We start from the raw sequence: 27,756 nt of genomic DNA, 5'->3' as shown, positions 1-27,756 counted from the left end.
TTTTTTAATCTACATCTTTTCAACTGCTCATGATTGCAAAAATATTTTAGGGCGAGCTAGGAGCACTATTTTTATTTTTTAAAATACAATATTTCGGATTACTGCTAAATATTACCTTTATGATGGGTTGGGGTGAAAAAATTTAATTTTACGGTTGTCATGATCGATTTTAGTATGTGAATCATTATAAAATATGTAATATATAGATATTTATGAAATGAAATATTCGTTACAGGTCAGTGTTTATTTTTAAGCAAGGAAAATTCCCTTGTCTAAAAATAGTTTTCGGTTGCAACTTGATTCGCCTCCCTTGTGCATATGTACCATCATTTAAAGTCTTTTACATTGCAATTACATTACGTTTTTGTTTTGACATTTTGAATATTTTATTGTTGTATCTTTGGAATTTTTTAATATTCATCCTCAAATGATCCTATAAACTTAACGAACGACAAGGACCGAAAGTGTATAAAACCCGAATTGACTATGAATCAAAACATTGTCGTGACGTCAGACGTCTGCTTTCTCATTCGATGTCGGAAGATGACAGATACTTTTTCCAAGCTTCACGTAAGTATTCTTAGATCTTTTTGATATCATATCGGATAATTTCAGTTCTGATATTGTATTGAGAACATTTACCATGTAGTTTTAAACTGTTTTATACACGTTGTGCACAGTAGCCGAACGTGTGATATTCGTACGAACTGATGTTACCGTTATCAATTTGACAACTGATCACGTTTCGGGGTTGAACAGTACCATGAAAAACATGAAACATATAATCAAAATGAATGTACCTTAAGTGTTATATACACGTTTAGTCTTTGATATAAACGTCTTGAAAATATTAAAACGTTATCACTGTGCAATGCACTTACATACATGTACATGTATGCTTCCATTGTTAGATATCTAGCATTAACTAAGAAACTGTAAATAAACTTCAGGTAGCTCAGAACAGAGTTGTACGTTTTGATTTAAACTTCCATAGTAGATATAGAGTAACCTTTAGGGAATTTAAGGTTCAGATGGATGTTTTCCCAATTTCAATGTCAAAGAGTGAAACAGCAGAATTAAAATAAATCATGTACACAGATATTGTCGAGCAAAGAAATGCTTCCATCGAAGAATGTATCGGTACTCATTCAATTACAATAAGAAATTAAGACTCTGTTTCATTTTGTCATTCAAACCAATGAAATGTAACTAGAACTTTTGTTAATCAGACATTAACGTACAGTGTACCTGAAGATATTTTTCTATCACTCTGCTGAAATCTTTCTCGAATAACTAAATTATAATTAATTAAGCTTTTGAATACTATCAAGTCATTTTGATAGGAGTTATTACCTCCACATAATAAGGACCCCTTTGAAAATAAAATTTGTATATCTTTATGGGTTATCCCAGGAATTCAGGTCATCAACCCTTTTATGAATGTTTTGACTTAAAATATTATATATATAGTATATAAATATATTATATCTTAATGTAGTATATATATATATATATATATATATATATATATATATATGAGTTGCATCAAGCGAAAAGGGACCTTCGGAACAAAATTTTGGAAATTCACTTTTTTAGTTTTTCTTAAAGAACAAGTCCTCCTGATTATTTGTGTATCAATTTTCACTTCTTTTCTAAAAAATAATTGCATAAAAACTGCCATAGAAGCAAAGTGAATTGTTCTGTGTTTTGACGTCATTAGCGTAACGTCAAATAACGTTACGTGGTTTCAGTTTAGAATACATGACATATAATTCTGATGATGCCTTATTATAAGAGCTATTGATGCAGTCAAGGGTCAAAATGTGTGTAGAAGCAACAACAAAGAAGTATGTACATGTAAGCTCTTTTATGATGTTAGAGCATCTATACTTCATTCCAATAATGACATAAAGTTTCAATAATAGGCCAAATTATGGTGTGATTATTCCTCGTGATTCGGACAAGTCAGCTCTTTATAAGGATCCCTGACAAATGGTCTGACCATACGATAGAGGTATTTCTGTCTCTCTGGAGAAATCCCTCCTGGTGGTACAATATCCGGCATCACGGTATTAGCTGTCAGGTCTTCAGGTATAACAGCAGACTTCAATAATACAATTTCGGTCTCTACCTGATCAGCCCTTTCTCTGACGTACATCTTTCCTGGAAAAAGAAATAAATATATTTAGACATTTGTAAAATATATTCTTGCAGCCAATGATAAGAAAGTCCTACCTGAATTTGTATCTCGTGCGCTGATATACAGTTAGTTTGCAAAATGACTGGGGATTTTATTTCTAAACTTACCAGGAAATGACGAAGAAAATCTAAAATGGTGCATTTTCCGTATGCCTCTTACTGGGCCAAAGTACTGGGATATAAATGTCTTCCAATCAAACCATTCCCAGTTGTGTTCCCCCGCATCATTTAGATATGTCACCGATCTGTTTGACTTGGCACTTCTGTTTATGACATCCACTAAACCGGATAAACTATCAACATCAGTCCTGTGGTACAAACGCTTGATGTTGGCAAATCCAGCATCCACCAGACAACGCCCATGATAGGGCACCTGCGTTGAAAGGGTAATATCCTTGTGTAGGCCTAACAGTGTCCGCCACGACAGATACCCCAGTACGTATCTGTTTTTATTCTCACCTAGAAGAATAGTTACCTCTATAAATACATGTACGAGTATTTATAGAGAAAAAATACACAAAATCATGATGTATAGTTGAAGGTGAGCAAAATACAAAAAATGCATACACTACAACGTATTCAAATGTTAACGTACCTGCACAATTATCACAATGGATAATGCATTCTTTTTCTCCAGATCCAAATGTTGTAAGGCAGTGATGTAGCATAGAAATAACACCGTTTGAACCTTTGACGCCAGCCCCGTTTTCTCCCATTCCCTGGTCTTCATCAACTATATAATTCACCTGCTGGTAACATCCCTCTAAGGCAACTCCAAAAAGCTGCACCTTTCTTGGTGTCAAGAAATAAAGTGGTCCCTCCTGTCTGGCATGATGTGGAATGGAAAGCGCTTGAGAAAAGTCGAAGGTGTAGTGGACATGTTGAAGATTTGTTGAGCATGGAGGAAGTAATCCCGCTGGTCTTGCGAATGTACTAAATTCATCTCTTGCTTTCGTCACTGCATCATTATATACCTGAAATAATTCAATAAATAAAATAAGAGCTAATAGGTGTTTAATAAACGTAAATTCTGATTTGATTTTAAAATGGCACAATCCTTCAATAAATATGTATTGAACAAAACTTATCATTTACCTGTCGTTCCATCTCAACCTTTGACAAGTGTTCTGTGAAAATGCGCAGGTCCTCTTGCTTCTCAACTAACCCAACCGCCGTTGAAATTCTTGCTCTACAATCCTCACATATAGGGCATATGTCAGATCGGGGTGTCATATATTTAATATGAGGACAACAGTCTTTCCACAAAAGTTTGAAGGTTGTGAGTCCCACTTTTCTTTTACCCAACTCGACACATGATGTAGAATACAAAGAATGGAGTGTAGTTTTGCTGCCCGATGAAGGTAAATATGTGATGGGGATGCTTTTGTTTTTCACCGTTGGCTGTGGAAGTCCAAATTCTTCAGCGTAATTCTAGATGTAGTCGATTGCGTTCTTAAGATCATCGAAATTGAAAGCATTTGATGGGCGTCTGTTCTTGTTTTTGTGTGTCCGTGGAACATATCCATTTTCATTCATGTGGGAAACTAGATTTTTCACATACTTTGATCCAACTCCGTAGGCGAAAAGAAAGGAACCTTTACAAATTTCTTGATTTTGGAAATAGTATGCGTATTTCTTCCTTTTCCTCTCTTTCCCACGTTGGGTATTGCTACCAAATCCAGTACACATCAGTCTTCCCATTATAAACATGTCCTTTTCATCCCTAGTGAGTTCCTTTGTGGTCAATATTGAGTTCTGTATCTCTTCTACACCGATATTTTTCAAACAGTTTTTACCACAAGAACAGGCTGTAGTAGTGTTCTGCTTTAAACTTTGAAGATCGTTGTATCCATTACAAGCAGTGTCCTCCTCACCTTCACTTTGACTTTCTTCGTTGTTGTCGGTGAAACAGTTTCTTCCAAACATATCGACTTTGTTTCTGATAGTTTCTTGTCGATCAAAGCCTGTGTTGATTTCATCATCACTGCCATCATCGCTTACATCACCGTCGGAGACATCTAACCCAGGATTGTATTTCGATAATCTTGTGGGCCTATGGGGGAAATACTCATCGTCTAAGTGTCCTAGATCCTGTAAAGTGAAAAGTATGGATATCAAATTAGTATTGGTGTTAAAAGACAGCAATAGGGTCATATTCTTTATTTAATGGGTGGGTGTAAATACAAAATTAATGTTTGTAGTGGTTAAAGTATATTGAACAGTGCGACATTTAACTCTGGACACGACAAAAGTCCGGAGTTTCGCCAACCCTTTTATTAAGGATACAAATAAACCCTTTACAAAAAAAGATGGGATTTTATGTTCACAAGACATGCACCAACATTTACACTTGTAACTATTGTAGTTTTTAAGATATTTCACCTGAAATCAAAAAATCCCATGGGATTTTGGAGGGATTTTTAATCCCACTTGGGGGATTTTCACTCCCACCAAAAATCCTGTGGGAGAAAAAATATAATTTCTCCCATAGGATTTTAACTCCCATATTTAAACTTATTATGGGATACAATGTCCCATAGGAGGAAATGTCCCATAATGAACATGAAATGGCAGTAAATATCCTATTTGAGCATGAATGGGAATAGATATCCCAAAATAAAGCACAGGATGGGATTTTTATTCCATGAATATAACAATAAAACAGAAAATTGTATCTTAAAAAGTGTTGTTTGTCATGATTCTTAAAATATACTTAAAAGCCAAGGCATGACATTAATTTTTAAATATATATAGTAATTATAAACTCTTATGTGTCGGCCTATGTGTTTGTGAATAAATGTCTAAAAAACATGAGAGATAATAAAGGATATTAGAGCTCTGCATTACTAAACTTTTCCCCATGCAATTTTAATTGTATACATATAACCTTGCACAAAAATCTCCATATAAAATTGGACGGGACTATATTATTGCAACAAGCAGACAAGAACACTATGAAATACTCATTCACACACGGGCACTTTAAGTTAATGTAAATATATAGTATGTGCATGTATAAATATATATACATGCACATACTACATGTATCTATTTACATCAACTTCCATTGCCCGTGCATTCACATGCAGTTGCTCACATTCACTATTCACAACCCTTCATATGTCGTCAGGTGTTAAAATATGTTCACAGGAACCGGTAATTTGTCAGTGTATTAATAATAGTGTGGGTATACCATATACCGTACCATCCCCTAATCAGCTGCTATTGGGGGGGAGAGGGGGGGGGGGGGCTACAAGGGCTGATACTTCACTCAAAACTTCGTTTCAAAATAGTTCTTAAAATTATCGTCACCCACCATCCTTGTGGTTTTATAAAGGGTAGCAGTATTATTACTACATATTAAATTACCAGTTCCTGTGATATGTTGTTGAATTACGGAATAGGCCTAACTTACAACTTGTTTACATATTCTAAAATTAGTGTTAAGTGCTTACGGTGAAAGATGAACTCTGCTAGGTGATGCTAAGTTGTTTAGTGAACCGAATCAGACATCTCAAATAAGATTCTCGATTATTTAACAACACAAGAATCGTTTTACAAAATGCATGCTTCGGTCCATCTTTCCCTCCCTTCTACAATCGTATTCATTCTCAAGTCAAAGTACTTTCTCCGATTGCTACCATTACCTTAAGCGTCGAAAAGACTTTGACAGGCGTGTCAGAATAAACGGTTAACAGACGTCTCGACTCTAGGGAAGTTCGGCTCTAAGTGTTCTAAACATCTCGAGCGATTTTATTGTGATAAACTTCTATGATTTACGACATTTGTGTATCAATGTTTTATGAATATTGTAGACTTTTTTACTTATAAAGCAAAGCAATGTTATCGCAAATTTTTAGGTCTACTTACAAATGTATTAACCCCGAGATCCGCCACTAATTAGTTACACAAGTTGTGTGGTTACAACAGTCTTCACTTATCATTTTAATTTCATTGGATGATAAAATAGATGACGTTAATATTTTGAATACCTTGTATACGCAAAAGAATTTAACTATACGATGTTTATTTTTCAAATTATAACTCCAGTGGCGAATGGGCGGATCCCCCGTCCCATTCCCATCCCTCATGCATAATACTGATTATTTCCCCAGCCACTTAATGGTCAGCGGTACGTACATGTACTCACCTATCATTCTAACTTATTGAAAGTTAAAATAAATGTAGATATAATGTAAACATTTTGAATACTATATATATATATATATATATCATATGATGAAGGCATGCCTTCATCATATAATGTTATGATGTTTATTAACTTTAGTGGTGGATAACCGAGAACAACACCCCACCCCTACTTCGCACAATTCAATTTCTAATATTGACAAGCAGCCCATTTTGACCAGATAGACATTACCCTTGAACGTAAAACACTGGTCAGTCATTGTGTATTTCTAATAAACAAACTTCATCATTGAATACAGACCGTTATGTTGCCACTGACACTACTTAGTCGTGAGTTGATTTTGTAGGTGATAGATTCCTATGATCTTTACTCGTATGTTTCATTGCTTATTTGGAGTTTTTATTTGTTTGGTTTTTCCCCCTTCTTCTTCTTCTTCAAGAGCAAAGTATTGATATTGCAGTTTAACCCCCTGTAACCGCCAGTTATTAGGTAGACGTATTGTGTTGATCTACTAATTAGGTAAATGAATTCAATGGATATCTGCGGTAATATTTAGCGTTATTCACTTAATATTAGCTTCCTAACTATATTGAAAGTTGAAATAAACAACGTTAACATTTCGAATACTTTAAATATCTAGGATACATAATCATACGAGGATTATTTTTTAATATTTTGAAATTAGAAAAACAACTTTAGAGGCGGAGGAGCGGAAGCCATCCCTCTTCCTGCAGGATTTATGGTCCAAAATTGACAAAAGGCTCGTTTTGACCAGATAGAAATGGCACTTTCAAACGGAAAATATTGGTCAGTCATTGTGTACTTCCAATTAAAAAAACTACTCCCATTGTAACTCTACTTAGTCCCTGGTATTCTACAATGTACAATTTGAATATTTCATATCTGTATGGTATAAACAGTCACACGATGTTTAGTTCGGAAATAAAAAAAAAAATGTAGTGGGGACACTGGTCAGTCATTGTGTATTCCCAATTAACAAACTACCCTTTTAAATCCTACTCGTTACGGTTCGTCAGACATGACAACATATCCGAACTAGTCTTGTATGTATGGATGTACTTGTTTATTGTAATTAAGGTCTGCTTCGCAATGAAAACCTGTTATCATTGACAATTAATTGTTATTCCACTTAGTCATCGATTTTTTATGTGATACATTTCTATGATCACAGACATTTATATATATATCAGGGCTGTCTTGTCAGGGTTTATTTATCATTATTCCAAAAGCAAAGTACTGTTATCACGATTTTATGCCTACTTCTTACCCCTCTGGATCCGCCACTAGCTAGATAATTTTGGTGATGCCTATAACAGCGGTACTCATCTATCATTGTAACATTATTGGAAGTTAAAATACAAGTAGATATAATGTTAACATTTTGAATACTTTACATATATACATGTTAAGGAATTCATCATATGCTGTTTATTAACTTTAGTGGTGGATGACTGAGAGCGAACATCCCCCTCTCCCTCGCACAATTCAATTTCTAGAATTGACAAGTGGCCCATTTTTACCCTTGAACGTAAAGCACTGGTCAGTCATTGTGTAATTCCAATTAACGAACTTCACCATTGAGTCCTGACCGTTACGCTTCGTCAGACACTAACCCACTAATACTACCTAGATACTGATTTTGTACGTGATAAATTCCTGTGATCTTTACTAGTATGTTTCATTGTTTATTTGGAGTTTCTATTTGCTTGGGTTTTCTATTTTCTTCTTCTTCAAAAGTAAAGTATTCATATTGCAATTTAACCCCCTGGATCCGCCACTTTTTTAAGTAAATGTATAAATATAATTGTGTTGATCTATAATAATTAGGTAAATGAAGTCAATGGATATCTGCGGTAATATTCAGCGTTATTCACTTAGCTTCCTAACTATATTGGAAGTTGAAATAGACAACGTTAACATTTTGAATAATTTAAATATTTAGAATAGATAATCGTGTTTATTTTTGAATATTTTGAAATTAAAAAAAAAAAACTTTAGCGGCGGAGGAGCAGAAGCCATCCCTCCTCCTGCAGGATTTATTGTCCAAAATTGACAAAAGGCTCGTTTTGACCAGATAGAAATGGCACTTGAACGGAAAATACTGATCAATCACTCTACTTAGTCCCTGATATTCTATACAATGTACAATTTCAATACTATATGTACAGGAAATAATCACACGGATATAAAAAAAAAAAAATATAGTGGCCCAACTGGTCAGTCATTGTGTATTCTCAATTAACAAACTATCCTTTTAAATCCTAGTCGTTACGCTTCGTCAGACACGACAACATAACAGATTGACCCTAACCGAACAAGTCTTGTAATTAAGGTCTTCTGCTCCCAAATGGAAACCTGAATAAGATATCATTAAGGTCTTCCGTTTCCAACGGAAGATTCCGTTGTTCTTGACACTACTTAAATAATAATAATAAAATTAAAAAAAATAGTGGTCCCACTAGTCAGTCATTTTGTATTCCCAATTAACAAACTACCCTATTAAATTCTACACGTTACGCTTCGTCAGATACGAGATCATAAGTCATTGACCCTAACCTATCTAGTCTAGTATATATGGGTTTTTTGATTACTGTAATTCAGGTCCTCCGCTTCCAACTGAAGACCTCATTGTTATCTCTGTTATCATTATGGTCTTCCGCTTCCAAAGAAAGATTTCGTTGTTATTTTTGACACTACCTAGAGACATAATCTCGAACATTTATGTATTGATGATTTGTTGTTTGTTGTAATTTTTGGTGGAAGCTTTACTGGAGTTGAAATAGTTACGGTTGATATTGGAAATAGATTTTACAATGAAGAACTAATACTGTCTTCATTACTAGGAAAACTTTAGTAGCGGACTGATCAAAGCACCCACCCTTTCCCCAACCCCTCGACCAGCCATCACGTATAGTTCATTTTCCAAAATATATAGATGCAACACTTGATCGTAAAATAGTGATCAATCAATGCATATTCCTAATCAACAAAATACCTTTAAAAGTGCGACATTTAACTCTGGACACGATAAAAGTGCGGAGTTTTTTGTCTATGACAACCACATATTTTCTTCAATAAAAACACTGAAATTTCACTCTGTCATTAAATGTACGTATACGACGCGATCTAATCAAGCCGGCATAGAGGCGCCCCATGCGAAAATTACCCTTATCAAATGTTACATACTTCGGATTTTTATTGAGCTTAATCCTAAATATTGCACATCTAGATAATTTTCCAAAAATATATGAAACTTTTTACTTGTATCAAAATTCTTTCTGTTTTATATCTTCTAAATTTTACCATAGAGTTAACTAACAGTCTCACTTGCGGAATTAAGGGGTGTGGAGATCGCACCCCCCCCCCCCCATCATTTCAAAGATAAGAATTTAATGTGCTTGAAATTGCTCTGCTTCAATATTTTCTCCCGTAAGGGAGGGGGACAACCCCTCCCGAACCACCCTAACCGTGATTTGGTTAGTCCTCAATTGCAAAGCCCCTGTAGTCCAATATCCAGTATCCAGTTAATGTAGGGCTTTTACATGTAATATGTATATCAGATATGTTTTATCCCGTGGGGATCCGGTGTTGTATCATAGACCCCCCCCCCCCCCCCCGGAAAAACGGGCCCGGAATTGCGCCCCAGCATATAATTTCCCCCTATGTACAAAGTCAGTAAAGAGTCTCCCCTTTGGCGGAAAAATCACCCTGGTATATATAGAACCCCCCCCCCCCCCTGTTTCCGGATTTCATTTGTTATAATAGTTTAAGGAAATAGATATGCGCTCATTAATATTACGATATTCATAAAACAAACGAATATTTTTTGTTGTTGACATGATAAAGTTGGATTTACACGCTGAAAACTTTGAAATGCATATTGTAAATACAATATGCTTACCAAAAGACTTTAACGATGGTCAATATAAGTAGGATTTTTCGTAAAAAATCGACTATAAGATGTATAATTAAAATATTTGAAAAGTAAAATAGATGAACTGTATAAATAAAAGTTATTAAATTTTCTCGTTTATTTAAATTAAAAAAATCATTTAAGTTCTTCCCAACTTTACTAATTCAAATGTTAGATACTAGTAAATAACGATAAAGACTTTTAAGATGTCTGAATGAATTTTGATATACCATTACACGATTTGAGCAATTTCCTTTTTATAAAAAATCATAAGATGATGATTGTTCACGATACACACACACAAAAATAATCAGAAGAATTACTGGGTCTAAATAAGCAAGAGAATTCTAGTAATAGAAATGGAAACAGATACATAGCTAAAATGTAAGAATGGGGGTGTACTGTCATTTAGGGGGAATTTCTTTTTTGGGACGGTTTTTCCAAGGGGGGTTGGGTTGGACCCGGGTTAATTCTTCGTAAGGGGAAATTCTATTCCAGGCCCATCTTTCCGGGGGGAATGTCTATCCCGGGCCCGTTTTTACGGAGGGAAAGTCTATGCGGGGGAGAATCTTATGCTTTACAACACCGGGTAGAATAGGTCCTCAGTACTCCTTGCCTGTCGTAAGAGACGACCCAATGGGACAGTCCTTCGGATGAGAACGCAAAAACCGAGGCCCACTGTCTCAACTTCTGTGGCACGATAAATTCCCTCCATGCTCAAAGGCCGTAAGCACCGAGCATAGGCCTATGTTTTCAGCCCTTCACCGGTAATGGTGACGTCTTCATATGAGTGAAAAATTCTCGAGAGGAAACTTAAACAATATCCTATCAATCAAATCTGAGTCTGTTTTCATATCCATGTAACGTGTGTCTCTAGTACTTAATACATTCTAAGGAACTAAAGATCATGCACCCAATGTTGGGAATGAACTAAGTAAACTTAATTTGTACACTTTTAATGCGATATAGTTTTATACTTTTTTTTCATTAATGTATATTAAATATGCGCATGCCAAATATACAGCTTTTAAGAATAAAGATATGCAATCAAAATACTTTAGAGAGTACTGGTGCTAGTTTTTGCAATAAAAAGAAGAGAGAAAAAAGCGGGAGCTTTCATAGGCATTGTCCCCTGGAACCACCCAGGACTTTGTCCTGGACTTACTGAGGTCTAAAGGCGGTCTTTAGACCCACCCACCCAGCAATTTCTCCGGGCCCCAAACTGAAATATTGCACCCGCCTCTGAATACAATACATAATTCATGGTTATCTTGCTTTAAAATCAACAAATGTAAATTCATGTAATACTACACAATTGTCTATTACTTGAATGTGGCCATTTGCATGGATCTTGAGAGATAATTCAATTATCCCCTAGATTATAACGCGAGAGTCTGAAGGATAGAGCCAGTCAGACAGCAGAAAGGCATGCGCATGTGCACGTGTGTAGATTCTTCTTTTCCAATATAATTTCATACTAGAGCATTACACACCCGTTTTTATTTGTCAAACTGCGTTTTGGAAATCTTCAATTCAAAATACCCAGTCTAAGCTTCGATGATTCTGGCTGTATGAACTTCGTAATATTAGGGGTGGGTCCAGGAAATGCGGTTACAGGGAGGGGGCGCCACTTTATGAGGCAGGGGGTCTGGGGGCCGCCTTGAGGCCCACAGTGGATCCAGAGCAAAGCGCTGGTGGAGTTCAGGGGGGCGAAGCCCCTGGAAGCTCCGGGATTTTACAGGGCTTGAAATATGTCTTCTATTTAGTCATTTGTGAAATTAATAAAATGACTCAAATTTTATGGGTTTTAGAACAAAATTAAGTTCTCCCAATAAAGTAATGCAAGAAATCAAAAGATTTTGTCATTTATTTCTCCGGGAGTGGAAGAAATTATTGCTTCTTTTATCATTTAGTACATTTTTCTAAACAAGATACCGCGATTTACCTTAAATTTGAAAATTTTAGGGGGGGGGGGATTGCACTGAATATAGGTGTATGGAAATGTATAGATCTATGTACGTGCATTTTAATAACCAACTGGGACTTCACTTCAGAGTAACACAAATTCCTAACACTAAAAGCTGGTCTGAATCCCCCCCCCCCCCCCCCACTCGCTTATATACCCTACAAAATTTACCTGCAATATTACATAGTATTTACTAATGTCAATTATTATAAGTTCTTTTCATTAAAAACATGGAATTTACAAATGGATGAAAAATACAAATTTCACTACATAGACTTAGGTGTACAAGTGGTTTTCGTCAAGTTTCCGCACTCATTTTTCATCTTGATAGCTTTCTCCCTGCAAAAACTTGGTGTGTCCTGCTGAAACTTGATATATCTACGTTGTTTTCAAGTAGTTTCCGCAACGACAATTTGCTGAAAGCTGATCAAGTTTGCGCAAATTTCGGTTTGCAGAAACTGTTCTGTTTTAGTATGCACATTGCTATACTGATAGTCTACCGCAAAGTTTTGATAAGTTTCCGCAATATTTTAGTTCTGTATCAGTTTGTACAATATGGTGTATACCAATTTTCAGCTTTGTGGAAACTTACTGAGACTTTATCATCGCCATGTAATTATAATAGGATGTTTGTGTTGCAATCAATATATAGAATTTTTAAAAAGATAACTGAAAACACTCGGACTAAATGCAAAGACAGCCTGTTACATGTATATTATAATTTGCGGAATGTGTTTTTCCCCTTTCGTTGTTAGTCTCACCCCCTCCCTTTGGAGGGATGGTGGTGGTGGTGGTGTCCATTTGTACTAATGAAGTATCACCTATAAGGTGTCAGTATATTCTGGTAGATTATTGCAATATACATCAGTGGCAGATTTAGAGGGGGCGTAGGCGGAGAAATAAATGACAAAATCTTTTAATTTTTTTTAATTACTTTATTGGGAGAACTTAATACCCCCCCCCCAAAACCTTAAAATTTGGGTCATTTTATTAATTTCACCTTATTAAATTGATAGAAAATACATGTAGTACAAATGACTAAATAGGAGAAATATTTCAAGCCCCATAAAATTTGTAAAAGCCAGGAGTTTCCGGGGGCTTCGCCCCCTGGGCCCCAACCAGGGCTTCGCCATGGACCCACTGCCTCATAAAGTGGCGCCCCGTAACCACAATTCCTGGATCCGCCCCTGTACATGTAGATATGAGGAGATACTGTCTGTATAAGTTGATAGCTCATCAAACGCACCTCCTGCGATGTGAAAGTGAAAATAGCTGCAATCCTCGCCGGCGGAATTATGGTAAGGTTCAATTTCAGCAACTATTTGCGATAATGTGCTCCACGAAGATTTCCTTAAAGATTACAATTATTCTAAATGAACCCTGTGCTTCCTAATCCCCGTAATGTAGTTCTTGTTCATCAGTGGCGGATCGAGAGGGTTGTAGTCACTCCACTTTACTTCCATAGTTTTAAACAAAACTGGTCATTTTACCAGTTTGCGATATTCACCCCTCTTTGGGGCCGGGGCGGAATAGGCACAAACTTGGGTCGCAATCCGCTCATCCTTTAAACAATTCCTGGATGCGCCCTTGCCCACAGGCACCTTAAATATGGATATTACTACCCCCCCCCTCAACTTTTTTTCATATTTTTTTTATGGGAATAATTTCTCTGAAGTGTATGAATTCGTAGTCTATTTCATCCCTCTTCGATTCATGTAATCGTTTCACGTTTTTTTTTTTTTGTAAGCTTTAGAGATTGTCCTTCTACCGGTATAGAGATTGGCCTTCTACCGGTATAATAAAATTCATTTTATTATATACCAGTAGAAGGCCAATCTCTAAATACATGTATCCATACTTCCGGTGCCTGTGCCCTTGCCCGTGGAGAACAATACGTAAAGTGCACTTGTAAATATATTACCATTTTGTCTGTAATGATATTTCAGGGCCGTAAATTAACCTTCAATTTGGAGGAGGCAGGAAATTAGGCGGGGGTCTGGGGGCCGCCGAGGCCCCCAGACGCTGAGCACATTTTGTGCACACTGAACACGTTTCGTGCAAAATCCTTGATTCTAGGGCCTTCTAAAATGTTACTTGACTAACTCATTCTAAAAGAAAGATTTGGAATGCTTTTTAAGGGAGGTATCATGTTCTTAGTTATTGGAAACAACATAAATTCTAATGAACTTTAAATTTTAATTTTTTTTGGCTCAAAAGTTGGAGGAGGCAGCTGCCTCTTCCACCTCCATGTAATTTACGGCCCTGTATTTACGGGTGTATTCAATACCACCTCCTAATAAAAACACGGGGGTGGGGGGGTGGTATCGTATAGACTCTCATTATTATCATTACAAACAAAATTACCGGTTCCTGTGATTAGACAAATATTGATTTATATTCACAAAATAAAAATTAAATCAAAATCGGAACCAGGAAAGATTAATTGATTCCCAACTACATGGAAATGGACATCAGATTTTAATAGTGATATTGTTTAGCTACAGTTCATAATGCATAAGATATAATTGCAAAAGTCTATCTGTTAGTTGGATAATATCTTGTATACAATATGAGAATTTCATAAGTTAACATCAGGGACCTATATACTAACTAGTATATAGGTCCCTGTTAACATCAACACTGTTTCAAGTATCTGATTTAAATCATTACTTCTTTTTACTGGCTAACAATTTATATTTCTATTAATTTGTCTTGAAAATGAAAAATCCATCGTACCACTGGACTTGTTTATAAAATGAAATTGATCCAACTTCGCCCCAAAATCACAGATTAAACAGTGGCGGATCTAGACCTCACTGTGTGTGTGTGGAGGGGGGGGGGGGGCTTTTTTGGTCAAGCAAAGGAGATATGGTTTTGGTATTAAATGTTAATGAAAATTGAAACATCCATACTTCTTCATTATACTAGCCCGAATATTTAGAAATAATTGTCAAAGTGCACAAATGATCTTACAAAGATTTGGCCTAAAAGCAAAATATGCTTGACCTGGACCATTTAAATTGGCTTTAAAAGTGTTTCAGGTGTTTTCCCCCAAAAAGTCACTAAAATGATTTTAAAAGATTTGAGATGACCTTATAGAAATTAACAAATTTTGCACTAATCAAAATTTATAATCCATAGTTTTGAAATGTTTGAGTGGAGTATGAATGGTTGGTATGAGTGATTATATATCAATTGTACATCTTACCTTTAAAAGTATATATTATGATGCACTTAATTTCTATTTGTACAAATAAATTTAAAAAAAATTAAGCCTAAAAAAAATAATTTAAAAAAATTATTATAATCCGAGGATTAATGTGCATTAAATTATACTTTGTTGTACAATATGAAAAAGGTACAAATTAAACAAATATTAGAATGAGATTACATATCTTAATGGTAGTATAAGTTAACCACATTCACTAACTGCAAAATTGTAGCTCTCTGAGAAAATATTGGGACAGATCTGTACCAATTAATATTTTCTCAGAGAGCTACAGTTCTGCAGCTATTGCATTCACATGATTATGAATTTCACAATATTTCATATGAATTTAAACGTAAAAATTAAAATGTATCCTTTGTCTTTGTATTGGGTGATGTATATTGCAACATAATTTTCAATGTTCAAGCTGAGAATTGCTTTGCCATTATTTTCCAAATATCACCATATAAGCCTACAATATTACATATTATGTATCAAATGAATTATTTATAATATTGACTGAAATAGCATGATATGTTGATCATGATATGAAATGCTTATAAAAGTATTAGATGGCAAATTACAACCTCACAAAGTCATTCACCCAGTAATTGTAGATAAGGAACAATGAGAAACAAAGTCAGGGGCTTGCTGAGCTGTAAAGAACATCCCATGTGTATTATACACAAAGGGATTAGTTGGGGTAAAATTCACCAGACAAAACCTGGGTACAGATATAAAAAAAAAATGGACAAAATGACCATGCAAGGACAAAGTCAATATTAGAAGTTTATTAAAGCATAATAACAAAATGTCACAGGACATAATACTGATTTTTATATAAATTCAGGGGGGAAATCTGTTCCTTTTGTAATGTTTACAAAAATGCATGTGTAAAATATATGTTATATTTTTATGAGATTGTTTTTCAATTTTATACTATAGATTTTGATAATTATTATTAAATGCTTATTCCTTTTATCATATCTATTGCAAAATATGAATTAAAATAGGATTTTCTTTTACTGATATAGAATACTAATAGGCTTTGTAATCATTGGGTTTACAAATTGCTACACAAGATCTGACATTTTTCACATAGCTTCTGCGTGCATGCATGTCATTTGATTCCATATCAACATATCAATTAATAAGCAAGATTCAAAATGTGAAATTACTTTGAAAAAAAAAAAACACAACAAAAAACTTGATGACTGATAATCTATAATATGCATGATAGTTCAAATTTTCTTATGAATATATATGTATATCAAATGATATGTCAGAACAATCAATTTGCTATTATTGTACATACATGTATATGCTTTCATAATTTTGCTGTTGTGTGATAATGAAATATTGTCAAATTAAAAAAAAATGTGAAATTACAATTTATTGTCCTTAGGTTTGTAATCAAGAATGAAGGAGTAAATGATAACCTAGTGGTGGATCCAGAGGGGGTGCTGGTTCAGGAAATTTTGCTAAAATAAAGTAAAAATAACACATTTTGAGGGTGGACCCCCTCCCTTGATAACCAAAATTAATGGTAAAATTCCCCTCTCAAAAATTCCTGGATCCATCCCTGTAAGCATTAGACAATCATTAAGTTGTCATTCCATTATTCATAATTTCTTCATTGGACACATGGAGGCCAACTCTCACATGTGTGTATATAGACATAATTCCAATTATTTTGAAAATAAAGAGGTCAATTAGTACCAATTGAATTCAATATAAAATATATAAAGAATATCTTATCATGGATATAAAGATTAAAACATTTCAATCATGTTAATTAATATATTTTTAGGTCAATTGATTCTCTCATGTGACCTATTGCTAGTGGTCAGCTTCTGTTGTGACAGTAAACAAAACATCAAGCTTGAAAATATCATGATTCCTAGGGTAGAAATTCTGACTCCAGGAGGAACCAAACTTGATATATAGTGTTTATGTGTAAAACATTTAAATTTAGATAACATCTTCTTTAATGCTATTGATACTTTTAGGTAAAGAAGGAACAGGTAATTGTAAATTTCATGACCTCTATCAGTGATAATAATAATAAAATTTATATACATGCAGCCTTATATAAAACAGTTTATTACTCTAAGGTGCTTTACACAATCTGATTAAAATAAGATCTTTGATCCGCTCCGTTATTGTTATGTCGTTTCAATAAGATCTTTGATCCGCTCCGTTATTGTTATGGAGAGGATCAAAGATCTTATTTATAACAATAACGGAGCGGATCAAAGATCTTATTTTAATGAGATTGTGCTTTACAAGGGCAAGAAGAGGAATGCAACAATAAAATAGAATTAAATGACATTATGACAACTTATACATGTATCTGTAAATTAAATTATCAAAATAAAACACTAATGGCTAAAAGTTGGTTGGTTTTTTGGGTGGTTTTTTTTTTTGGTATTTGATAATTAAAAACACAGTTTATATATACATGTTAGAATCTAAAGGTTTTGATACTAGCTTTAAAATAGATGGAACCAAAAATGGTCATAGTAATTACATGTCTTTATGATTTAAAAGAATCCTTCTTTAATTTTGTTGACACTAGAATATTATAAATGATGGATGCATTGTCAAGAAAAACAGAAAGATGTACAAAAATTGTGACACTTGCAACTCCAGGGTTCTGATTCAAGGTCAGATCCAAATAGTGTTAAAAGTGTATATCAAGTTTATAATTGTAAAATGTTTCATCAGTATAGACGCTTTTGGGGGAATGAATTACACCTTATACATGTATTATACTTCTACTGAATATTAGAATTTAGCATATAAATGCATGCCTAGAGCAAGAAAAGTTACTGTATTATATAGATTTCATTCATATTGAGGTTAGTAATACTTTTAACTAAATAACTCAGGTATTTAGTTAAGGTCAGTGTCTTGTTGATATTTTTGATGTGTGTATGCATGTACGTGTATGTGTGCGTGTGTGTGTGAAATACAAAAAAATCCATAAAGATTTGTTTCAGAGTTTTGAGTAGTGATCAGTTTTAGCAATCATCAACAGCTAGGGTATGAATCTGTACACTCATCTTTGTTAATTTCTAAAAAGACTTAAATTGCATTTCAAAAGTAGTCAAGTGTTATGTGAAGGAGATTTGAGGAACATATGTTCCTGCTAAATGTGTGTGATCATACATTTGGGGTGTCAATGGATGGAAAATCATCTGAAGATCGAAGTTTTGAAGAAATTGAAATACTTTATTGAATATTAATCAATCTTATTTTCATTCTAAAATCATGTACTCAAAGGAATTTTCTTTCAATTACATATGTAAGTGCATTAAATTGAATTATTTTTCTATTTCTTACTTACATTTAAAACAGTTATGTTTGTCATTTTGTTTCTCAAAGTAGAAAATATTTTCATGTAGATTTTTCTTCCAAGATTATCATTCCTTAGATTTCAATTTAGAACATTCAAGTAAAAGAAAATAAGACTCTAAAAAAGGAGGTCTCCATGTGAATTGAGAGAAAGAAACGGAAATTATAAATTCTGTGGTGACATTAAATTTCATTTCATAATTTTGCCAGCTATAATAAGGTATGATATGAGATTCAGGGTGGTACATTTATGTGCATACATGTACCTTGTATCTCCAATTGAAAATTGATTGCTTTAAATCAATTTCAACATTATGAATATCCTACAAAAGTAAAACATAATGATTTTAAAGTTTAAAAAACACATTGTTTCACTCCTGAAACCTTGACCTCACATGGATATATATTGGTATTTAGTGTTGGTAGGTTTTGGTTCTTTTTGGGTGGATTTTGGATAATGTAGTGAATTTCAGTTAGTTGTAGCACAGTAACATGGAGTGAGCTTGCTTGCTTCCTGATATCTAGTCAATCACTTTTTAAGACATACATATTTTTCAAACTTGCATTGCACATATTTGTTTACATTTTTGGTAGGAGTGTTTTATATGCTCACTATATATGTCATCTTCATATATAGATGTGTAATTGTTTGCAAAAAGAGGAGACATCTAAATTCCTAATAAAAATGATAATTACATTTAAATCATAATTGTGCACTTCATGTACTTTTTACATGCAAAATCATTTCATATAATTATATGGTTTTTGTATTTTCTGTCCATATCTGTAAGTCTGTCTGTCACAAAGTCTTAAATTGTGCATTAAAATGCTTCTCCTCCTGTATGGATTATCTGATAAACTTGAAACTTTGTACAATGCTTCATTGCCATTTGCAGATGTGCACATTGTTGGGAGAGGATTTATTGTTATCCTAAAAGTTATAGTGGTTCGATCCAAGAGGGATGCGGGTGTAAAATAGCTTGTGACCATTTCTCCTAGTTGCAAACATATTGCAGAGTCTTGAATTTTTATTTTTTTTTATATACAATACTTCATTATCATTTAATGATGTCTAGATTTCTCTGACCCAGGAATCTAATATTTTCCTAAAATCTACAGTGGATCAAAAACAAGTATTTTAAGTGTTGTTTTTTTTTTTACCCTTTATTGAATAATCTTTGTAAAATTGCATGTGCAAAAGTAAAGATGCTTTGAAAATTCAATTACAAAATTAAACATTTCACTGGTTTGTTAAGGTACTCACTACACTAAAGCTTTATGACACTATGTTACAAGATGGCGATTTAAATGTTTTGGGAAAGTATTTGTATTGATCGATTTATTCGTCTATAACACCATAGCTAAGTGGTTAATTAATAAAGCATTGGGCGAGAGAGAGAGAGAGAGAGAGAGAGAGAGAGAGAGAGAGAGAGAGCATTGGGCTGGTGAACTACAGATCTTGAGCTCAAATCCACCAGTCTTTTGTTCATGTGTTGAAATAATATTTTTGAAAATCATGTTTTTATCCAAATTTGCATTTTTTGCTGTTTTTGGCATACACACTTATTGTATATCATCAGATCTTTTTTAAAATATTAAATCTATTTGTACTGATTTGAGAAACTATTTCCCGGTGTAGTGAGCCACCTTAAATGTAAACATAAAAAGACTCCAGTCTTTGTTTACATAACACAGAATGAAGGCTAAAATATTGCTTTTATTCCTGCATCCAGAAGGTTAAAATTTTGGCTGTGAACAAACAAACAAAAAAAACGTAAACGTCCTGTTTGAGAATTTTTCACTTGTATGGAGACGTCACCATTGCCAGTGAAGGGCTGCAACATTTAGGTCTATGCTCGGTGCTTATACCCCTTTGAGCAGGGGTGGATTAATATTGTGTCACACATTTAGGTAATGTCATATAACTGTAAACAATGTCTCTAGAGGATTTGGGTGTTGCTCAACCGGAAATGTAATAAATGAATGCATAAGATTGGATCATACTTCTTTTTGGACTAGAACATCCAGGACTGAACTTTCTTAGGGTCGAGATGTCTGTTAACCGTTTATTCGTATTTACCTGTCAAAGTCTTTTTGACGCTTCAGGTATAGGAGACAGTAGTTTGACTTCAGAATGAATGTGATTGTCAGAGGGAGAATGATGGACCGAAGCATGCATTTTGTAAAATGATTCTTGTGTTGTTAAATCTTCGAGAATCTTGTTGGAGATGTCTGATTCGGTTCACGAAACAACTTAGCATCATCTAGCAGTAGCAGATTTCACCGTAAGCACTTAATTAACACTAATTTTAATATATTGTAAACAAATTGTAACTGTAAGCTAGGCTATTCCAAAATTCCACAACATATCAGAGGAACCGGTAATTTAGCCTGTACATAATGATAAGAGTAGGGGTATATACCACACACCCCTAATAAAAGCACTGGGATTACTGAATCAGAATGACAATTGGGGTGGGACGATAAAAGCAGAATTTTCGAATTATTTTGAAGCGAAGTCTTTTGGGTTATTTTTTTCATTGGGGATGGTACCATAGGGCCTACTATTATTATTACAGACAAAAATACCGGTTCCTGTGAATATTCACACCTGACGACCTGTAAAGGGTTGTAAATAGAGAATGTGAACAGCTGCATGTAAATAAGTTAGTGTTCTAACTGCATAATTTAATACCGTTCAATTTTATTCTAATATTTTTGTGATAGGGTTATATGTATACAATTGAAATTGCATGGGAAAGAGTTTAGTAATGCAGAGCTCTAATATAATTTAATTTCTCATGTTGTTTAGACATTTATCCATTAACACATGTATAGGTCTACATAATTTAGGAATGTAATTACTAGATATAAAGTTAATGTCATTCCTTAGCTTGCAAGTACATTCTTAAGAATCATGACAAACAACACTCTTTAAGATACAATTTTCTGCTTTATTACTATATTCATGGGATAAAAGTCCCCATCCTGTGTTTTATTTGGGATATTTATTCCCATTCATGCTCAAATAGGATATTCACTGCCATTTCATGTTCATTATGGGACATTTCCTCCTATGGGACATTGTATCCCATTTTGAATTTAAATATGGGAGTTAAAATCCTATGGGAGAAATTATATTTTTTCTCCCATGGGATTTTTGGTAGGAGTGAAAATCCCCCAAGTGGGATTAAAAATCCCTCCAAAATCCCATGGGATTTTTTGATTTCAGGTGAAATATCTTAAAAACTACAATAGTTACAAGTGTAAATGTTGGTGCATGTCTTGTGAACATAAAATCCCATCTTTTTTTGTAAAGGGTTTATTTGTATCCTTAATAAAAGGGTTGGCGAAACTCCGGACTTTTGTCGTGTCCAGAGTTAAATGTCGCACTGTTCTTGGCTTTTTAAATCAATTTTGAATATCTATTTATCTTTTATCGATACCAAAATATACTAGTATAGGGACAATCGATTTATTCTTTTAGTCTGCCTACCTTTTTGACAATTAATTTATGTTATTGTGATTTCATAGTTTTAGCTACATGTATAATACATTTTTAAAAAATCAGTTGTTCTTAAAGGCAAAATTATATATTTAGAAGTACATGTAAAGTGTTGAAAAAGTAGTATTTGGAAATAATATATAATATACATTATTAGGATTTTTAAAGCGCCTTTAACTTCAACAATGTTACAGTTCATTTAAAATCAATTAAAAACAAATCACTGCTTGAACGTTATTTAAAGAATAATTAATTCGATATCTAAAGCAACACCTTATAAATAATCATTCCTATGAAAATACTTTAATGTTTATATTAACTTTGAAAATAAAAGATAATAATGTTGAAGAAAAAAATGAATTTGCAATTTAAAAAAAAAAAGAAGAAAAAGCGCAATTTTGAAGGAAAAAATGTTGCCCATCAGAGGAATTGAACCTGGATCTTCGTGTCAGAAATCGAGAACGTTCCCATTTGACCATTTCGACGTTACATAACTTCGTAATAAAATTAATACAGTATTGTCAGGGAAAAAAAAAAGAATCTTTGGATAAACATTTTGTTTACTGTTGTCAAGTGCTTCTATTAAGTTCATAATCAATAGTTCTTTAAATATATCCGTTTATTAGGAGAATGTTTACCCATTATTATACTTATTCTACGACTATTATCACTAAAAAACAGTGCCGACATCGTTGGTTAGTGTTGTCGTCTGTTTACATCAGATCACAATATTATCGTAAGCAATATACCTAGTAAGTCTTACATATTTCAATATATAGACATACATGTAGTTTTGTGAACAATATTTCTTTAATGGGAGTAAGCTCTGTATATATGCACAGTTACTTTTAAGTTATTTTACTTATTTTGATTATGTACAAGAATATATAGGCCCTATGTAGATCCATATAGGCATAAACGTACACTGTGTTTTACGGGGACAATGTAACACAATTTAAATCTTAAACTACATGTCATTAAAAAATTAATGCTTTACCTGTAGATCCATGGGATGCCAGTAATTGTGGTATTATCTCTGTTGAAAACTCTTTTTAGCGGTGTCGTGTTTTTTTCCCCCCGGCAATTATCGTCTGTACAACAACGTTACTTTTTTGATCGATTGTGACGTTTTTCCATGAACGTCACGAAGGTCCCTTTTCGCTTGACGCAACTCATATGTATGATATATACTCTATCAGCTTTGTGATATATATAATTCATTTTATCTGATCTGACAAAACAATTGCATCTAGACTACACTAGCTAGTATCACATGAATTGTTATTTGTATGTTAATGCCTTCAATGAAAGGTGAAGATAACAAACAGTGATCAATCTCATAACTCCTATAAACAATGCAAAATAGATAGTTGGGCAAACACAGACATTGATGTAATGATGTTCTAGATATGAATTAGTTCACATTTCATAATATTTGATCATGTTATTACTGTATGTTCTCAACTGTGCTACAAATAAATGTGGTACATATTTGTGATGTATTTGAATTGCTGTAAATGTCCTCTGATTTTAAATGCATTATATATGCTGAATTCTTGAATAGATATTATTGATCAAATGCAACACGCATTTTTTTTTCAATCTAGCAAATTGTACTTTAGATGTATTCTGTTGATTTAGTGGTTTGACCTATCTTAAAGAAAACCTAGGCAATATGTCATGAATAACTTAAGGTAATGCTTTCACACTATATTATAAATATTTCTTGTGACAAGACCTTTGGTGTCATGATCTTTGACTTTGTGACCTAAACATTGATATTTGACCCAAAGGCATAGCATTTCACAAAAATATCTTGCTATTAGGAGTGTGGGGATGGGGAAAGAAAAACTTATGGTGTGGTTATGCATAATAGTTTAATTTGTAAATGAAAACTTAAAGGACTTTACATTTTTTACAGTAATACTGCCTCGTTGCGAGAGAAACAATTTTAACTGTGTATGCTGTACTAAAAGAGTTTAACCAAGGGACAGGAGGAAGGTCAACAAGGACATCTGCAAGTATTTAGAGAAAAAGTATCTGATTTCTACTACTAAGTATTCTATCATATGCAACAAATGCCGACACAAGTATCGGAATGAACGTTCAAAAAATGTTGATATGCAACATAAATCACAACTTCCAGAGAGTCATGACGACCTTCAAGTACCAGCACCATTACATTCATCTTCAACAAAAACTCCAAAGAGTCCTCCATCTATTTCCCTACCAATTTCATCAACAGTGAAGAGTCATGCATACTGTTTCATTTGTAAGAGACCAGGACCCAAGTTAGTTGTTGTGCCCTCAGAATGTAGACTATCTGTTTTTGTTAATCAAAACATTCTGATTGCAGAAGGAAACAGATGTCCAAATCATTTAAAAGATGGAATTTTTACTTCTGAATCCTTTCAAAATTTGAAAACAACAGACCATACTTTTCTCAATAGACATTCTGTGCTGGATCTCATTACTAAAATTCGTCATCTTTGCCAAGTCAACAAAAACTACCGACTTCATTTTGACAGCAAAGAAAATCTTACCAATGAGGACTACATTTCTATAACTGGTCTGAACAAAGAAAACTTTCAGGATTTGTACAAGACTATACAACCTCATATCAGAAACACTCCATCTAGAAGTGTCAGAACTACCTTGGCTGTTTTTCTTTGCAAGTTGCACTCTGGACTCTCAAATAGATTTCTGGCAACTTTGTTCAACCTCACAAAATCAAGTCTACGGAGAGCAGTAAAAACAATTCGTCAAGCTATGATGGAAAATTTTGTTCCACAGAATCTGGGTTTTCATCATGTGACTCGTGAAAAGGTAATTGAAGACCATACGCGTCCTCTGGCAGCATCACTCTTTGGAACATCAGGAAAGGAGGTAATATTGGTTTTCGACGGAACATACATTTATATTGAAAAGAGTTCCAACTTCCATTTCCAGAGGAGATCATTTAGTTTGCACAAGGGAAGACCTTTGTTGAAACCTATGGTAATTGTAACAACATCTGGATATTTTGTTTCTGTTCTTGGACCTTATCTTGCTGATCCCAGAAACAATGATGCTTCAATTTTGACACATATAATCAAAACAAATGTGGAGGACATCAAACATTGGATTCAAGATGAGGATATTTTTGTTGTAGACAGAGGATTTAGAGATGCTATTCCTCTTCTTGAGGATATGGGAATTCAAGCAGAAATGCCAAAATTGATGATAAAGGGTCAGAAGCAGTTGTCCACAGAAGATGCAAATATGAGCAGATTAGTTACCAAAGTAAGTAATTTGAGTATATAGTGTACTGTATGCATGCTTGTGGCTTACGTATATCTGATGACTTGCATATTAATAACAGGTTATAAAGCTTACAGAAAGATTCATGTCAAATACCATAAGGTAAAATTACTTTACTTTGATTTACAGATTCGTTGGGTAGTGGAGTCCTCGAATGCAAGAATCAAAAGGTGGAAATATCTCGGTCACACGTTGCCAACCAACCAAATTCCTTATATTGGTGATTACGTAAAAATTGTGTGTGTCTTAAGTAACAAGTATTTCTCAGAGTTGAATACATGCTTAAGCAGAGATGACGATGAAGCCCAAGCAGCAAAAATGTTGTATCTATCAAAGCAAGGCAACACTTTGAAGGAATATGTAGAGCAGAACAACCTTCATCGTAAAACAGCTCCTTGGTAAGCAGCTTCAGAGATAAACCTAAATAATTTTCCTACACTTGATGATGAGCAGTTAAGAAATCTGACTATTGGAACATTACCAGCTTAGACTATCAACCAGTTATATTCAAGAGCATATAGAAAATGACAGTGTCATTACGTTTCATGAGGATGATGAACAGTTACTTCGTATAAGAATACAAAGTCGACATATATCTTCGAAAAAGTACACTTTATGGATTAAATACAATGATGTTTGTGTAGAGTCATGGTATTGTTTGTGTCGATGTGGAGCTAGAGTGGTTGGAATGTGCAGCCATGTCTCAGCCATTTTGTGGTACCTTGGCAAATCCAAGGAAATGGACAGCAAGTCAATTGGAGTGCGTGATTGGAGCAAGCATGTCCTTGATGCCAGTGACATTCCTTCTGTTCTTGACCAGTCAGATGATGACAGTGAAAATGATGCAATTGAAGAATAGATTTTGAATCTTTGATCCTATTGAACATATTTTGTAAGGTTATGTAAAATGTTGAGTTCTACACTCACTGTAAATAATATACATTCACTGTTGGGGAAGTCTAAACTTTGAAGAGATGTAATGTGCCAAATGATGATGATTAATTGAATACCATATCATACTTCATAATTACTTATGTATACAATAATTCATTATATGCTGCAAATGATTTAAACTATCAAGAGTAAATAAAAATATTAGGATATGAATAATTGTAGATTCTAGCCAATATTTATTTACAATCCTATATTTGCAAGGAATCAGTTCTGTATCAAGTAAAACTAATATCATATTTATCAGCATGTAAAGTTTGGCATTTCATGAAATTGTTAGATGGCTTATTTAAAGCCCTTTATTACATTTTTGACAATTAATGCTGTAATTATCAATTTATTAAAAGCTAAAATTTTAACAAATCACATACAGTGTGTGTGTGTGTGCGTGTGCGTATGTGTGTGAATGTTTCATGTTTGAATAACTAAATAAAAATCAAATTGAAATTGTCTAATTGATTTTTATATCTTTTGCATCTTTCTTGAAGTACTAAGTACTACATTTTCAGCACAAAATTGCATTGTACATCAATAAAGAGACAACTGACATGTTAAAAGAGGTAAAAGAAATTCTAAAGAAATATTGATGAACAGAAAATTAAATGTTCCATTGTTGGATTTAGAATTTATTTCACTTATGAGATGGGATTCTTTTTATATTTCAAAATTAAGTTCTATATTGGCAACTTCCGCCCGAGTTCGTTTGCACACAAACCAAATATATACGAGGAGGAACTTTGGTTCTGTTAACTGTATAAAAATTAGATCTTTTAATGAATGAATTCATGTCACAAATGTTATGGAGTTATAATAATAATAAGGCAGTTTGAAATACACACAGATATGTATTATTGAAATAAATGATCAGGATAGGAAAATAATGGCATTAGATAATAAATAGAACAGAATTTACCTGATGATGATATCACATGAACATTTTTCTTAGCCGCATGTGAAATAGATTATCTTCATATGACTAAACTAAATTTACAATTTACTTTTGTAACGGCTAGTTTTTCTACCCCCTTCCCCTTACCCAGCCACCATAAATGTAGCTCTATATAGCAAATCACAAAATTTTATACAATTACAATAGCAATTTTGTTTCGCTTATCTAGGGGACTTTAACATAAAAGTACATGAAACGTTGCAAAATTGTGACGTCAATAAAAATTGGGCCAAAAAC

The 27,756-nt window shown here is 33.8% G+C and overlaps 1 protein-coding gene and 1 pseudogene across 1 annotated transcript; one reads left to right on the top strand and one right to left on the bottom strand.

Moving 5' to 3' along the window:
* The first annotated feature begins 280 nt into the window (after positions 1-280).
* LOC125665391 (uncharacterized) lies at positions 281-27,030 on the top strand. Its single transcript, XM_056151202.1, has 3 exons — positions 281-570; positions 24,241-25,601; positions 25,749-27,030. Exons 2-3 carry the CDS (start codon positions 24,441-24,443, stop codon positions 26,019-26,021), a joined length of 1,434 nt encoding a protein of 477 aa, XP_056007177.1. The 5' UTR covers positions 281-570; positions 24,241-24,440; the 3' UTR covers positions 26,022-27,030.
* Positions 1,854-4,399, bottom strand: LOC125660473 (uncharacterized; annotated as a pseudogene).
* Positions 27,031-27,756: the final 726 nt, after the last annotated feature.

This window comes from Ostrea edulis, chromosome 10, assembly GCF_947568905.1.
Source record: "Ostrea edulis chromosome 10, xbOstEdul1.1, whole genome shotgun sequence".
Taxonomy (NCBI): Eukaryota; Metazoa; Mollusca; class Bivalvia; order Ostreida; family Ostreidae; genus Ostrea; species Ostrea edulis.
This window is presented reverse-complemented; position numbering and strand designations above follow the sequence as displayed.

Bases quoted from the DNA above. Each gene is read 5' to 3' on its own strand.
- LOC125665391 (XM_056151202.1), top strand. From the start codon at position 24,441: ATGCAACATAAATCACAACTTCCAGAGAGTCATGACGACCTTCAAGTA. The intron at 25,602-25,748 runs GTAAGTAATTTG...TTTGATTTACAG, and splicing joins TGAGCAGATTAGTTACCAAA to ATTCGTTGGGTAGTGGAGTC.